Source organism: Glandiceps talaboti, chromosome 12, assembly GCF_964340395.1.
Source record: "Glandiceps talaboti chromosome 12, keGlaTala1.1, whole genome shotgun sequence".
In the NCBI taxonomy this organism is placed as follows: domain Eukaryota; kingdom Metazoa; phylum Hemichordata; class Enteropneusta; family Spengelidae; genus Glandiceps; species Glandiceps talaboti.
The window spans coordinates 21169054-21185429 of NC_135560.1; the positions used below are offsets into that span (position 1 = coordinate 21169054).

Sequence of the window (16376 nt, forward strand, 5' to 3'; positions counted from 1 at the left end):
CAATTTGAAAAATAACGTGAAATGACGCGGCGAAAAGTTGAATTTAAAGCATATATTTTATTTTTTTTTAAATTTGCTGTACTGTACCCCTACTTGGCAAAAGAAATTTGCTGTCTAGTTGCTCTTGAAAACAAAAATTTGCTGTCATGGTGGTTGAAAAAAAAATTGTTGTTGCGTCCAAATCCTCCTAGCCCCCCCCCCCTCAGAAACCAAATGGTTTACCTCTTATTTATTTTTTCAATGATGCTTGAGCACTGAAGTAACAAGAATACAACATGGCTGCTGCTGTCGCGCAAAACCTACGCATGCGCATATCTTGATACATTGGCTTGGTTTTTATTTCATTTAAAAGTACATATGATCTGTCATTCCGTTTATTAGATTTGATTTGTATAGTTCATCATTTTATTCGAAATTATTCGAATCAATAGTTAGACATTTGTGTTCTGTTCATCCGGATCTATTTTTTCTCAATTGTGGCTTTTGTACATTTCTTGTTTGTCATTTTTGTGTGTTATTAACGTATATTCCTCTCAAATAAATGTTGATTTTGATGCACAGAAATGTTCGTTTTGTTTCTGCATGTCAAAATAGTTCCAGGTTGATTTCAGTCAATTTTGTTTGTTTGTTTGTTTGTTTGTTTGTTTGTTTGTTTGTTTGTGTTTTTCATTTTATGATCAGTCTTTCGGATTATCCATTTAAAGTTTAGCAGACTTCATGTTATTGAGTAGGTATTATTTTACCTAACAACTTTGATAATTCACTCCCTTATATTTGAATTACTATATGACAGCCACAGTTGAATACATTAACATCGCACAACCTGTAAAACTACTACAACAGTTATTTATGACTGACAGTAGATATGATAATTTTCACCATGAGAAATATAATAGAAATGTAACATCTGTAGTTATTATCTCTAAAGGGATATTATCTTCCGTCTACAGAATGCATGACAATGTTGCCATAACAACGCCACAAATACTACTTTAATAAAATTGATAATAATTTCAGCCTATTACACAAAGTATGGCAATTTTTACGTGCCAGGTAAATGTCAAATAGATGTGGCTATGCGAAATTAAAAGTAAATGTGGAGTTCTCTCATACCTTGGCAAAATTGTTTGGAAAGAGTTCATTATAAATTTGGTACTTGAAGTCTCTGTCTCTCTCCCTCTGTCTCTGTCTGTCTCTCTTTCTCTTTCTTCCTCTCTGTCTCGCTCCTCTCGCTCACTCTCTCACTCTCTCTCTCCCCTCCTCCCTCCCTCCCTCCTCCCTCCCTCCCCCTCTCTCTCTCTCGCTCTCGCTCTCTCTCTCTCTCTCTCTCTCCCCCTCTCTCTCTCTCTCTCTCTCTCTCTCTCTCTCTCCCTCTCTCCCTCTCTCCCTCTCCCTCTCTCTCTCACTCTCTCTCTCTCTCTCTCTCTCTCTCTCTCTCTCTCTCTCTCTCTCTCTCTCTCTCTCTCTCTTCTCTCTCTCTCTCTCTCTCTCTCTCTCTCTCTCTCTCTCTCTCTCTCTCTCTCTCTCCTCTCTCGCACGTGATATTTACCGTCAGTATACATGAATCATTCTGCCTGTAGCTGCCGACTACTGGTATCAACATGGTCAAGAAAGTTTGCAAAATGCTCGGCTACTTGAAAATCTGAATAAAAATATTGCAGAAAACCTCATTCTATTCATTGGTGATGGACTGGGAATAGCCACTGTCACCTCAGGTCGGATACTTAAAGGTCAAGAAGCAGGTCAAAGCGGAGAAGAGTATGTTTTGAATATGGAAACTCTTCCGTACGCCGGCTTATCAAAGGTAACATCGACAATACAAATTACATGTAAAGATAATGTCTACCTGTGAGCGCAAAACTTAACAGCTTTCCTGAGGAAAATAACTATATAAGAATAATGTTATCCTTGTCAATGCTGGATTTAAATGATGTGGATAAGCGGGAAAAAAATTGTGAATTGAGTACCAATCACATGAACAATAATTTTATTTTAATAAACGTACAGAGGAATAGAAAAATATTCATTACTTGTAGACGTCTACTGGCTGAAAACTGTAAGCCTGTGTAACCCCTTTACTTGTTTTACTAGTAAATGATGCCAAGTACACTATGCATTATCAAACTCACAAATTATCATTGACTTCTACAGACATACAATACCGACTACCAAGTGCCTGATTCTGCTGGCACAGCAACGGCATTTTTATGTGGAGCTAAAACCAAAAGTGGTGTCATCGGGCATGACGACAAAGCGGTATGGGCTAATTGTGATGCAAGTGTGGGTTCTGAGATCCCATCGATACTTGAAATCGCACAGCAGTTCGGTAAGTTGACTTTTTTACCCGACAGAAAACGTTTGTAAAGAACACTGCCAATCTCTTGAAGCCAGTTCTAAATTGTAATTTTTATTTTTTTCTGAAATAAATCATATAATTTCTCAAGATTCGTCAGCACTAATGTTACCAGTTTATGGTTTTCATGGTGTCCAAACGTATTTTTTCATTAGTTTACTCGTAAGAGAAGTTTTGACGAGAAATATTTCCCCAAAAAAATATGCCAACTTTATTTCCCTATAACTAAATAACAACTGTCTACAAAGATACTTATAAAGTCCATTTCATAAAATCTGATATCGGAATCAACCCAATGTTTGTTTCTCCTCTAGGTAAATCTGTCGGCATCGTTACAACTACTCGTGTCACCCATGCAACACCCGCGGGAGCTTATGCTCATGTTGCCGAGAGAGGTTGGGAAACTGACTACGATATAGCTCCCTGGAATGCAGCATGCAAAGATATTGCTGTCCAGATGTTGGAAAATAATGAAATACAGGTGCGTTGCTATGGGTCTATCGCTTTGATACCATTCTTAGGTCCGGTTTGAATTGACTAAGCTACGTCCACTTAAAGTCTAGGCTTGGTGAGAAGACATCGCTTTCTATGTAGCTGGCCGGCCTGGCTTCCTACTTGAAAAATCGATGTGAAACAACATTGACAAAGTCTATGTTTGTACTCAATACGTTTCAAAAAACTAAAAAGATGTGAACCGTTTGTTATTGTACATACAATAGCAAAGTTTTTATACGTGTATTAATCTTTTGCAATTTATTGAGTTACAAACAAAGACAAATCAATGTTAAACAACATATGTCAAGTGCATAGTTTGACATGGTACGCCTGCAAATAGCCTCCTACATGTCTTCATTGCTCACCATGCGAAGGGGCACCCCTCCTACACCGTCCTCACATGATGGTCATGCTCACAAATCAAGATTGCAATGGAAAAGCCCTGCTGATAAGTATATTCAAGTATAGGTTACAGCACCTGACATCTATTTGACAAAGCTGTGCTACTGTGTATGGACGCTGAAGTCGATTGCCAGTGTTACTTTAATGTATTGTACTGTACATTACCAGAAAGTGGAACCGGGGTAGGGGGATCGATGGGTTACTGTATTAATTGTATAAATAAAAAATATGTGTAGCCTTCGGAAGGAGGGGGGACTACGAAAATTCTTCGGTCGACCATTTTGGGTAAATGCACTTTTTGAAATCGCGAAGGGGGTGGCGTGGGTTGGGGGTCTGTGAAAAGAAATTAGACCAAAATATTTTCTCCTCAGGCCCCCTGCCGTAAATTCTGCTTGGCTTTCTCTATAGGTCGTTCTAGGAGGAGGGAGGAGAAGTTTTATGCATAACTTACAAACAGACCCAGAATATCCAACCTCTGTTGGAAGACGTACAGATGGCCGGGATTTGATTCAGGAATGGCTAGACAGTAAACCAGAATTTACAGCTGAATATGTATGGAATGAGGCCGCCTTCAACAATATAGATACCGAGAAGACGGATTACTTGCTTGGTGAGGAAATGCATTCTTTCACATTATTTAGTAATGCAGGAAAACGCAATGCATTTACGACATGTATGTATGTATGTATGTATGTATGTATGTATGTATGTATGTATGTATGTATGTACGTATGTATGTATGTATGTATGTACGTGTGTATGTGTGTGTACATGTATGTATGTATGTATGTATGTATGTATGTATGTATGTATGTATGTATGTATGTATGTATGTATGTATGTAGGGAGAGAGAGAGGGAGAGAGAGAGAGAGAGAGAGAGAGAGAGAGAGAGAGAGAGAGAGAGAGAGAGAGAGAGACCAAAGCTAATCACGGTGATCAATATAATTAACAAATCTATCAAATGTCCATTTTCCTTTAAATCGTGGTATACAGAACAGTTTTAAAAACTTATCAACTACATTCATGTTATCGCTCATTGAGATGATCAAACACATCAAATGTATCGCATTTGCAAATGACACCTAGTAGTGTTGTGATTTCTAACTACTGTAAAATGTTGTCCTATTTTCTAAGGCCTCTTCGAACACACTCACATGCACTATGAGGAGAGACGTGTACGGGACGATGTTGCTGGAGAACCGCATATTGCCAACATGACTAAGAAAGCCATTGAAATTCTCTCAAGAAATCCCAACGGCTTCTTCTTACTTGTCGAAGGTATTATCATTTTTATTTCTTCTAATTAGTGGGTGCATGGGTCTATATCTTCTAGATTTCATTCATTCAAAAGTAATTTCTGTGCATAGATTGGAATGGTCGGTATTCAAGATTATTGTTACCTTTACAACTAGAGGATAATTACATAGTACTTTGCAACACGACCGAAAGACAAGGTAAGGGAGTGTAACTATACACATAATTAAAAAAAACACTAGCTGTAACTTTTTCATCAAATAATCAACTATATTCAACTAAAAATGGTAAATTACCTATAAACAATGACTTCTCGGTATTATGTATCCAAAGCTGACTGTTAAGCCGTGTGTGATCTTATTGTTGAAATTATTACAATATAGCAATGACACACTATTTGAACTTAACACATTGTATCTATCTGTATAAATTCTGATGTCATCATTTCACTTTTGTAACTCAATTACATAATTATAATATTATAATTTCGGTAGATGAAAGTGGAAAATAGGCTGTGGGACACTGTCACGTTGCATCGAAAGACAGTACGACACCACACCACACCACACCACACAACACAACACAACACACTGGAGACACAACACAACACAACACAACACAACACAACACAACACAACACAACACAACACAACACCGCATGACACGACACGACACCACGCCACACCACACAACACAACTCCACACCACACCACACCGCACAACACAACACCACACCACACAGCACAACACATCACATCACAACACATCACAACACAACATGCACAACGAAAGAGCCCCCCCCCCTCACGAAACGCAACGCAATACAACGCAACGCACAACACAGCACAACACAACACAACACAACACAACACAACACAACACAACACAACATCACACCAACTAAACACTATGATAGTGGAGTGATTTCTTTTTAAATACCACATCTTCCGATTTCAGGTGGTCGCATTGATCATGCGCATCATAGCAACAAGCCATTTAGGAGTTTGTATGACGTCATAGCAATGGATGAGGCCGTACAAATGGCAATGGATATGACGTCAGAACAAGATACCATGATTGTCGTCACTGCCGACCATAGTCATGTGAACAGTATTGTTGGCTCTCCTAGCCGGGGTAATCCCATATTAGGTAAGACACGTCATTTTATCTTTGGAAACATCATAAATTCTTTCTGTACTTGACTTTTAACAACTCAATAAAAACACATGTTGCTGAAACTAAATAAAACAACTTTCTACTAAAACCTAATTAGAAAGTTATTACAACCCACCATAAAATACAAGTGCATTTGTTTAGGGAATGAGACAAGTGCCATGCAAAGATATACAATATAATTAGTATTGGTAACTTATCAAAGTATAAACACCAAATGAGCCCCAGATCCCATCACTCTGTTTACTGTTAGAACTCTACTTACTATAACTGTTGCTGTTAACTACTTAATAACTTCCACCCTTTTATCATGTGAACCTATATCAGAGGCACCCACTGTTGTTTTCGTATCAGTTGTATTTTTGCTTTTACCTAATTTTGTCTTTGCATGAAGTCTTTTTTTGACTAACTCAATTCAAGCAAACGCACTAGTGTTTTTTCGCAGGCTGTACGTCACCATAATATTTTACACTTCAATGGCGATGTTCAGTAACACAATTTCGACAAATGTCATATCGGACTACCAAATATGTGTGAATTAGTGGGTAATATTTATCCAGGCGATTACTATGCATTTTCCTGACTAATTTAAAGTGGTCCGTTTTCGACAAATTCGAGGTACAAAGGTGATATTTTAACGATTATTACAGGGAAGGTAGACACAGACGTCGGAAACGATGACCTACCATACACGACTATTTTATATGCAAATGGTCCAGGCGGTACCGAAGTATATGATAGTTATGCCGAAGTTGGAACAAGACCAAATATCACAGACGTCGACACAGGTAAATGACTGAATAACTACATGTATACAGACAGACAGACAGACAGACAGACAGACAGACAGACAGACAGACAGACTTCACGTATTCTGGAGATGAGCAGTTACATGGTACACTACATTAAAGAAAGCTGTGGCAATTGACTTCAGTGTCCGTACGTAAGATATTTATTTAAAATAGATGTGGGTTTTGCAAATTCTGCTTGCTCCCTAATAATAATGTTTTTTCTACCAGCTGCAAGTCTTCATTTACGTAGCTGAATTGACTGGGTTTCAATTGCTTTTCAAATCTTGCCAAATAACTTTAACCAACAACAAACAAAACAACAAATAATTTGAGGTCAGTTTTAATCGAAGCCTGGTTCAAAGCTTCTTTCTCAATAGAAATATAGTTACATGTTCATTAGCTTCATAGATCAAACGATTATACAACAAAAACTCAATGCTAAACACCTTGAATTGCTTGTACATTATAACACTTGTAATTCAACTCTATTTATATTGGATCATATTTCCTAACTTCAGAAAACGCTGCTTACGTGCACCAAGCACTGGTACCAAAAAGCTCAGAAACCCATGGAGGTGATGACGTCCCAATATATGCCGGAGGTCCGTACGCCCACTTAGTACATGGTCTCCATGAACAGCATTACATCCCACACGTGATGATGTATGCAGCTTGCATTGGACCATACACTGAGCACTGTGTTGCAACCAATAGAATGTCTCCTATGGATGCCATGGTGAAGGGACAACTCAATCGACATGAATGGTAAATGGTCTATTAAGATGTTTTATGCTGTAGTTGAAGATAACAAGAACATTCGACGGACATTTAAGATCCTATGAATAATATACACAAAACTATTGTGATTGTCTATGAACTCTAAGTCATGAAAAAAAATTGCTTTAATCGAAACGAAAACTGTTGTCTTGTTTTGTTACGTTCCATAGGTCAGTCAGATCCTACTCGCTTAGTTCCATGAAGGATGTTGAGTAGTGTTGTAGTGTAGGAAATGATTAGGCCATAGCTTTGTCTATCTATCTATCTATCTATCTATCTATCTATCTATCTATCTATCTATCTATCTATCTATCTATCTATCTGTCTGTCTGTCTGTCTGTCTGTCTGCCTGTCTGTCTGTCTGTCTGTCTGTCTGTATGTATGTATGTATGTATGTATGTATGTACATGTATGTATGCATGTATGTATGTATGTATGTATGTATGTATGTATGTATGTATGTACATGTATATGTATGTATGTATGTATGTATGTATGTATGTCTGGATATCTCAGTGTCTGTCTCGATGTCTGCCTGCCTACCAGTGTGTGTGCGTGTATGCGTGTGTGCATGTTGCGAGTTTGCGTAACATTCATACGCATTTGTATGAAGACTGATCGACAGAGTAACAGTTGGTACATTCCCTATCATTTATATTGATCGTTTTATGGACCCGTTACTGCGTATATGATCTTTCTCTCGAAATAAGATTTGATGAGTGGAGTGGGGAGGAGGGGAGAAGAGAAGAGAAGAGAAGAGAAGAGAAGAGAAGAGAAGAGAAGAGAAGAGAAGAGAAGAGAAGAGAAGAGAAGAGAAGAGAAGAGAAGAGAAGAGAAGAGAAGAGAAGAGAAGAGAAGAGAAGAGAAGAGAAGAGAAGAGAAGAGAAGAGAAGAGAAGCGGGGGAGAGGAGGGGAAATGATAATTGGAGAGGGGAAAGAATAAGGGTATTAGAGGGCAAGGATGAAGAGAAAGAGAAATTAGACGTTATCACAAGAGAAAATTAGTAAAAAGAAGAGGAAGAGGAGAAGAGTCTGAGAGGAGATAAGAGGATCGGACAGAAGGGAGGGGGATTACAAGAGTCCATCATATTGGCAATATTCACTGTGTATTTCAAGTATGATAAACACTACACGGTCAAATTAAATACCTTCATCTTGTGTGAAAAATGTGATTCGAAACTTTACAATTTCTCACGTGTCAGATGCATCTTAAATCTTCAGACCATTGTACATAGGTGGATGAACCGTGAACAGTTGGGGGGGGGGTAGATTATTTTTAGTAAAACAAAAACTTTGCAGCAGAGGAAACCAACAAGTACTTGTCAACAAACAATATATAAAAAAACATAATTCGTCTGAATATTGCTGCAGTATGGTTATATGACAGTACGTTATCGTGACTTGCATAGGGAGATTGCTATGTTATTAATAAGAACTACATACTCCATCAATGATTTCATATAATTTTCAGATTTATTCAATCAATGAAGGGTCGACAATTAATTATCATTCCTTAAAATCACGGTTTTCAAAAAATGAAATCCATGAAGACTGAATTTCAAAAGTGCAAAGTTAATTCACAAATCGATGGATTTCCCCCTTTTTATTTTCTCTCTTTTGTTGCACACCGATTAGAATAGTTGCCGATACAGGCAGCGTATTCCATAACATGACAGACATAAGACTGCTCGTGAACTCCATGAATCAAGTGAGCCATTGGACCGTCTGAGAATATGGCCACATCTTCGCCAGCATGACTAGCCGAAATCTTTCCTACCAGTGCCTGGGACACGTAGATGGGAAGCTCTGTGAATGAACATTAATTAGGACGCCTGTAACAATGTGCTATATAGTTATTTATATACAAAGTACACCGGATTACTATTTTTTTTTCAACATTGGTTTTAATTGATTTCACTTACTATGTACCGAAAGAAGCAGATATTGTTTGCATTTTAGTGTTCAGTATGATCGTGAGAACAGATGACAATACTTTCCTTGGCAATGCTGAATATGTTGACTTACACATGGAAGGACATTTTTGTAAATGTATACAGCGCGTTGCACGTTAGTGTTCACTCGCTAGCTCTGTTTGATACGGTCATGCAGAGACCAAGAAACTGCACATTCTATACTTTGAGATGGCAAGGTTGCAATTTTTTGATATATTTAGTCTGAATGAAATATACCATTTCAACGTACTGCGACTAAACACGTGAATCAATGTTTTGATGACCGTATTTTATATCTACATGATGGTACCTTAGTTCTATTCAAGTAGACACAATGTAGCAAGAAACTGACGTGTATCCATCTTGCTATATTCAAGTGTAACATGTGCTGTTTCGTATTGGTTTCTGTGTGATTATATCAAACAGAGCCAGTGAACAATAACATGCAATGCGCTGTACATATTTTGCTCTAAAAACCAGTCAATATCTGCTTCATTCGGTACATGACAAATAAAATTAATTGAGAACACTACATACACTGTTTGTCAAAGGGTAATATTAGCAATTACGCCCTCTATCTATATAAAGACATCTTGGGGCGGTGGATTGTGACTTGACGTACCTGTGTTAGTGTCTGTGATATTAGGTCGATGTCCGTTATTTTGATAACTTTGTGTGACTGTGATGCCTCCAGGTCCATCAGCGTACGTAATGGTTGTAAATGGTAATCCATCTGATCCCATATCAGCATCAACTTTCCCTAATGTTAAAAACCAATACATACATTCTGGGTTACACTTAAACATCTTACTTGGTAATTGAGTAAGACAGGTACAACCCATGAAAAAAACCCAGTGCGTCTACTTGCTTGCTGTGGTAAGTATGAGTAAGAGCATTTTCATGCAAAAACACATATAAATGCAACATTAGTGTCCAGCAACTTATCAAAGTATAAACACGACTGTCATGTTTCCATAACTATGTTTACTGATCGAACGCCACACATTATAACCACATGAACTCGAAAAATATTTCCCCTACAAGGTGTCGTGCAATAAAGTAACGGTTTGAAAAGCTGGTGTTGTGTGTTTTTTCTAAATCAATTTAAACTGGACTTGTTGGTTTTGGGTCTATGTTTCACTCAGATTACAGAAAATGTCCATAGTGGTCTAGGGTTATGATTAGGGTTAAAGGTTAAAGGTTAAAAGAAGATAAAAAGAGGCTTCAATATCATGAACGTAGTTCCCTAATCTACCGTTTAAGGTTTTGCAGGATTAGAGTTTAAGGGTACGGGTCAGGGGGTTAAGGTTGAGATTAGTGCTATGAAGAAAAGATATAGTTCCTAATTTTACGGGTCTGGATTAAGGTTTGGTATTAGGGACTTGGCTTAAGGGTTAGGGATTAGGATAACTATTATGTTAGGGATTAGGTCATAACATAATTTCCTATATACGACCTTTGATGTAATCAACTTTGATTTAAAAAACTATCATGTTACGGTAAAAAATGTTCGTGTTCTTGTACCCTGGGAGACAAAATTTTACAGTAGGCTAGTGTAGAACTTCAAGGATTGCCGATTCACTGAACTAAATGTCATCTAAAACGTTCAGATGGTATTTGTAGTCCCAATTTTCGTGTATTAATAATTTGCAGAAGAATACTGTAATTTGCAGAGTAGAATAATGAACGATGAATATTCATCACTTGTTTCAACTTACCTAATATGGAATTTCTTACCTAATATGGAATTTCTTACCTAATATGGAAATTCTTACCTAATATGGAATTTCTTACCTAATATGGAATTTCCTCTTGTAGGATAACCATTCACTGTGTTTGTGTGACTGTGATCAGAAGTAACAACAATAAGTGTATCACTATCTGATGTCATAGTTTTGGCCGTCTCCACTGCCAAGTCCAAGGCTATTGTATCGTAGAGGGCGCTGTATGCTGTGTTTGCGTGATGGGCGTGGTCTATACGACCCCCTGTAGAGAAAAATGAATTATACAGTTTCACCATAGACCCTCCACGTGGAGGGTCTACGTTCAGATTCAATACACAGTGAACGAGATCCCAATCTTCTGAACTTCTGTCATGGGTTTTACTATTAGTTTGCTTTCAATCTTTGGGATATTAGGTCTACTTTATTCCTTTCCAAGTTTTATCGGAGGAGGGGGTGTCAATAGATCTGGTCAGGTGAGGGTCGAAATCAAAACTGTTGTCATAGTGTCATTTCGGTGTCAAGTCTCATACACGTAGACCAGGACTGTAACGAGAGGGCCGGGCCCAAGATTTCCAACTCATCATCTCCTGTGTATTTTGTCGTGGTGAAAATCCTCGTCAGAGTTCGTGTTTGATCATAACACTTTCAAGTACGTGAACTCGAAACTATGATAGATTGTTAAAAACAACAAACCTTCAACAAGTAGGAAGAAACCGTTTGGATTCTTGGAGAGCATTTCAATAGCTTTCTTTGTCATATTGGCAAGGTGAGGTTCTCCAGCATCGTCACTTCCACGATTGTCCTCGAAGGTCATGTGACTGTAGTCAAATAGTCCTACAATGCAAAGACAGAGGTCACGTGACTGTAGTAAAATACTCCTACAATGCAAAGACAAAGGTCATGTGACTGTAGTCAAATAGCCCTACAATGCAAATACAAAGGTCACGTGACTGTAGTCAAATAGCCATACAATACAAAGACAAATGTCACGTGACTAGTCAAATAGCCCTACAATGCAAAGACAAAGGTTTACACAACAGAATGAGGGGGTAATTCTATACAACTTTTTCGAATGTTGTCTTTCTTGCGATAGTATCAAAATACATGTATATACTTGTTAAAACATCTATGTAGTACAGGGTATTATTACATATGTACCATTGTGTACGTTGGTGTACAGTCAAAAATAAAACCGGTATTTTCACTGGTTGCTATGCAAATGAGATAAATTGAGATAAAATAGATCCAAAAGTAAAACCAATTCCTGATGAAAATAAGCAAATAAATGCATTTTTTTAAATGCACATACGTGTCTTTCCTGTTACACACTTTTTGAACAATTTTTTGTTGGTTCATAATGTATTTCACTATTTTTCTCGACCATCGCAAGTTCTGGGGTATCAAATAACTATGCAAATTAGTGCCTTACCTATCAAATAACTATGCAAATTAGTTAGGTATTTTCACTGTTCATTATGCAAATGAGTAAACAACCTTTCGAACTACTTTATGTTTGTAAATATTGCCGGCGACCACTACTTTACAAATGGAAGATATTTCGGTGGATTCTGAACATAACGATTTGTTTAATTTGAATTATTTTGAACTTTCTGAGAGTGAATTTTATTATGATCAACAACAAAATAAAGCTGACCCGAGGCACGCGCCCAGCGACTACGGCCACCGATGCTTCGTACACATCAACAACGCCCAACAAATGCAGCCGATGGGAGATCGTGCAACACAATCCTCAGGACCATCAACCAGCCAGAACGCAGTCAATCATTTCCCACAGTTATGCGGAATGTTTTGAAAATATCCGTATTAGCGGTGGATCTTTCAAATTTCACATTTCATGTCGCCGGAAAGTTTCCGGCGGAAACACCTCTGTCAAAGTTCTTGTCAGTGTGTTTACATTATAAAACGCTGCAGACAATCCGTAATCTTTTCCGATTCTGATGAAGACTAACTTTTATAATATTGTACATTTTGAAAGATTTTACTGAAGTACTATTATATAGGACACTAAGAATACCACGCTGTTGAATTTTATCTGTTTCTACTACTAAAATAATCGTGTATGCATTTCTTCTGATCGGTTTTGTGAATGAATCACAGCGGAGCTAGCTAGCTAGCGAGAGCAGGTCAACACGTAATTTGCATATCAATACTTATTGTTGTTGACAACCAATCATCGCTCATAATTCACGTCTGTGACCTCTGCCTGACCTGAATGACATGAGCTGGTGACCTGATACATATTCATGCGAATATGTTGTTCGCCCTTCCCCACCTGCATTTTATTGCGTTTTTGGTGTACATATGTAATAATAACAGAACCCCATGGCCTCGCAATGGACGGTAGGGAGTACAGAAGTTATTTTCACTCGTGATTCGGTTTATTCGCTCGCGAGGCCATGGGGTTCTGTCATAGTCTTTAGACGACAGATTGTCGAGTATTTTCCTATCTAACGATCCTATACCAACCACAAGTTCAATGTATTTTTTTCGCATCGAATGCGGTCCGGAATTTTAAATGAGCACCAAGACATAGGTCCTCCTTATGTTGGTATAGGGTCGTATTAGAAAGAAAACGACATGTCTCTTGTCCGGTCTAGGTGGGCTGCTTCTATCTGACAATATTAAACATTTTAAATCATTAATATTATGTTGTAATTTCTACGATGAGATCTCACCACGTGTGCCAACACGTCGTGTTTACTTAAAGGGATGCGTTAATGCGACTAGGGATGGGTCTGCAAAAAAGGGTGTACCCTTTGTTTTAGCAATGCATAAGGGGATGCTCTGTGTTTTGATTTTGCCGGCTATGAAAAATAATCGCTCCCTCATATAATAGTTGGCACCTTGAGATATGAGAAACTATATCACCAAACTATGAAAAAGAACACACCTAAAAGATAATCGGTAGTTAGGGGGTCAACAGCATCGAATTGCTCTTCGTTCCAAACGTATTCAGCAGTAGATCCAGTTTTACTATCAAGCCATTCTTGGATCAAATCGCGACCATCTTCACGGTGACCAAATGAAAAGAGACCACCCTCTGGGTCTCGTTCATCATCTGTCATAAATTTCTGCCTACCTCCACCTAGAACGACCTAAATATAACATATCTTCAGATGAAAATCCAGCGGTCTTGTTGAAATATTATATCACAATAACTTTATGTTAAAAACACAAGTTGGTGAACTGATTTTCGATTAATAACCAGGGTATGTATTATATGTATTATATGTATGTATGTATGTATGTATGTATGTATGTATGTATGTATGTATGTATGTATGTATGTATGTATGTATGTATGTATGTATGTATGTATGTATGTATGTATGTTTTTACTTGTCAGTATGTTTGCGTATTTCTGTGTCAAAGACCACAGTATTATATTTGAGGATTTACATTCCGTCACGACGGATGGTTACTCTTTAGTACTATTAGTAGTCTTATTTCATCGTACAATTCCATAGCACATACTTAACATACATCAACCACAGTGATACGTTATGTTTACCTGTATACCAGTATTTTCTACCATCTGCAAGGCAATGTCTTTGCAACCCTTTCCCTGCTCTTCCACAGGAATGTCAGAGTCGGCTTCCCAGTCTCGGTGAACACTGTGAGCATATGCTGCAGCTGGTGTTGCATGTGTTACTCTTGTTGTGGTGACAACTCCGACCGATTTTCCTACAAGTAAACGATTTTGTAGTATCTAAGGAAAGTTTTAAAACACGGGAAGGCAGACAGGCAGGTATACATGTACATATAAATACAAAATAGACAATAGACAACTTTGAGTAAAACCAACCATGTTGCTGGGCAATTTCTAATATGGACGGAACTTCTGTTCCAAAACCTGACTCGCAGTCAGAAGGTATTGCCTGTGCGTCCAATCCTATCAATCTCCTCTTGGTTTTGACGCCGGCCAAAAAAGCAGTCGCTGTTCCAGCAGAGTCGGGGACTTGGGTATCAGTGTTATATGTCTAAAATAAAACACATCTGTCGTTAGAACTTCATCAAATATACATTTTCTCTAAACTAGTGGCTGGTGTTATAGTTCAGATAATTTCATCCTGAAAATATTTGGAATCTCCTTGTAACAACCGTGATTGTGAGTTATCAATATTCTGTTGTATTCCTGGCTAAAAGCATGTGATAACGACCAGTCATCAGCCACCAACTACGACAGTTTAACACAAGTGTTAAATGTATATAAATTTACTTGAAATATTGGCAGTAAGGTTAGGCTAACAACAAAAAATTGTGTGGTTCCGATTACGCTCAATTTTAGAATAGGTGGAGTAGGTAGATTGTTTTAGTATATATTGTTTTCATATATGAGTGTCTAGTCCAGGTAGTTACGATTTTCGTTGTTTTCCATATGGTCTCTGTGTTATTGGTTTCTTCCTATCAGATGTACAGCCATTGCAGATTGGAAGAACAATTTCATATTGTCTTTTTAAGTTATTGTCAGTTTCCGCATCCACTATAATTTCATGCGAGACTTCACAATTTTCGCAATTCTATTCTTTTTTCTCGAATGCGTGAAAACAATAAGTTTAGGGTCGCCGTGAACAACTAGGTGGGGTCGGGTAACTGGACCAAGACTGTAGGCCTTAGGGGTCTAATCTTATATTATCTATTTACATTATATTTCCATACTCACTTTTGATAATCCGACATGTGGAAAATCTTCGAAAAATAATACAGTCTCTTCCCCAGTTTGACCTTGGTCTTGACCTTTCCTTATCCGGGCTGACGTCAGAGTGGCAATGCCCATTCCATCGCCAATGAACAGGATGACGTTGTTGGCCACATTCAAGTTCAAGTTTTCAAGTTCCAGCGCTCTCTCGAGACTGGCTTGGGCTTGTTGGTAGTATTCCTCGGCGGCTGACCAATAAATATAAATTAAAGTTAATATGTTTTGGAAACTCTAACGTATTCAAATATAACTATTTCTTTCTTGATATTTATGTAACTAGCACCACGAATTAATATTTATTCGTAGGTTGATATAGGAGTTCAAGGACAAACATTACATCTAGCGTCAAAATCGAGTATCTTACGTTAACCACAGTTCTTGAAAGAGAACTTTCTGGTTCGATATATAAAAGATAAAAACATTTAAGTGGGATGGCAAACTTTTTTTTTTATAAAAGAGGATGTCGATAATTAAGGAAAAAGTATGCATCTATCAATAGTTATAAGACTTTGAACAAAATATGGACAAGCTTGTCGAGTAAACTAATATAAAAAAACACAATAGTGTATTAAGTAACTTACGTTGCGCCCCAGTTAGTTTCAAGTCTATGATGAAAGCCACCAGAATCAAAACTCTGACAAGGTTGGCCATTTTTTGAGACAGATTGACGCTACAAGAAGATGTAGATCCTCAATATTCAATGTCGTGTGGAATTTTTCTTTGAAAAATGGTTG

At 37.8% G+C, this 16376-nt stretch overlaps 2 protein-coding genes across 2 annotated transcripts; one reads left to right on the forward strand and one right to left on the reverse strand.

Moving 5' to 3' along the window:
- Positions 1-786: 786 nt before the first annotated feature.
- LOC144443099 (alkaline phosphatase-like) lies at positions 787-7238 on the forward strand. Its single transcript, XM_078132473.1, has 9 exons — positions 787-859; positions 1581-1804; positions 2152-2326; positions 2668-2834; positions 3659-3860; positions 4386-4529; positions 5463-5654; positions 6329-6466; positions 6988-7238. The coding sequence occupies exons 1-9, from the start codon at positions 787-789 to the stop codon at positions 7236-7238; spliced, it is 1566 nt and encodes a 521-aa protein (XP_077988599.1).
- A 1611-nt stretch (positions 7239-8849) lies between these two features.
- On the reverse strand, positions 8850-16293 carry LOC144443101 (alkaline phosphatase-like). The gene is made up of 9 exons (XM_078132474.1): positions 16224-16293; positions 15607-15830; positions 14749-14923; positions 14455-14627; positions 13834-14038; positions 11616-11756; positions 10993-11184; positions 9821-9958; positions 8850-9052 (listed from the first exon to the last, which is right to left on the reverse strand). Exons 1-9 carry the CDS (start codon positions 16291-16293, stop codon positions 8850-8852), a joined length of 1521 nt encoding a protein of 506 aa, XP_077988600.1.
- Positions 16294-16376: the final 83 nt, after the last annotated feature.

Coding starts and splice junctions, on each gene's coding strand:
- LOC144443101 (XM_078132474.1), bottom strand. CDS start 16,293: ATGGCCAACCTTGTCAGAGTTTTGATTCTGGTGGCTTTCATCATAGAC. Junction 14,924..15,606: donor CACATGTCGGATTATCAAAA/GTGAGTATGGAA, acceptor GTTTTATTTTAG/ACATATAACACTGATACCCA. Junction 14,628..14,748: donor AGAAATTGCCCAGCAACATG/GTTGGTTTTACT, acceptor GTTTACTTGTAG/GAAAATCGGTCGGAGTTGTC.
- LOC144443099 (XM_078132473.1), top strand. CDS start 787: ATGACAGCCACAGTTGAATACATTAACATCGCACAACCTGTAAAACTA. Junction 1,805..2,151: donor CGTACGCCGGCTTATCAAAG/GTAACATCGACA, acceptor TGACTTCTACAG/ACATACAATACCGACTACCA. Junction 6,467..6,987: donor TATCACAGACGTCGACACAG/GTAAATGACTGA, acceptor TCCTAACTTCAG/AAAACGCTGCTTACGTGCAC.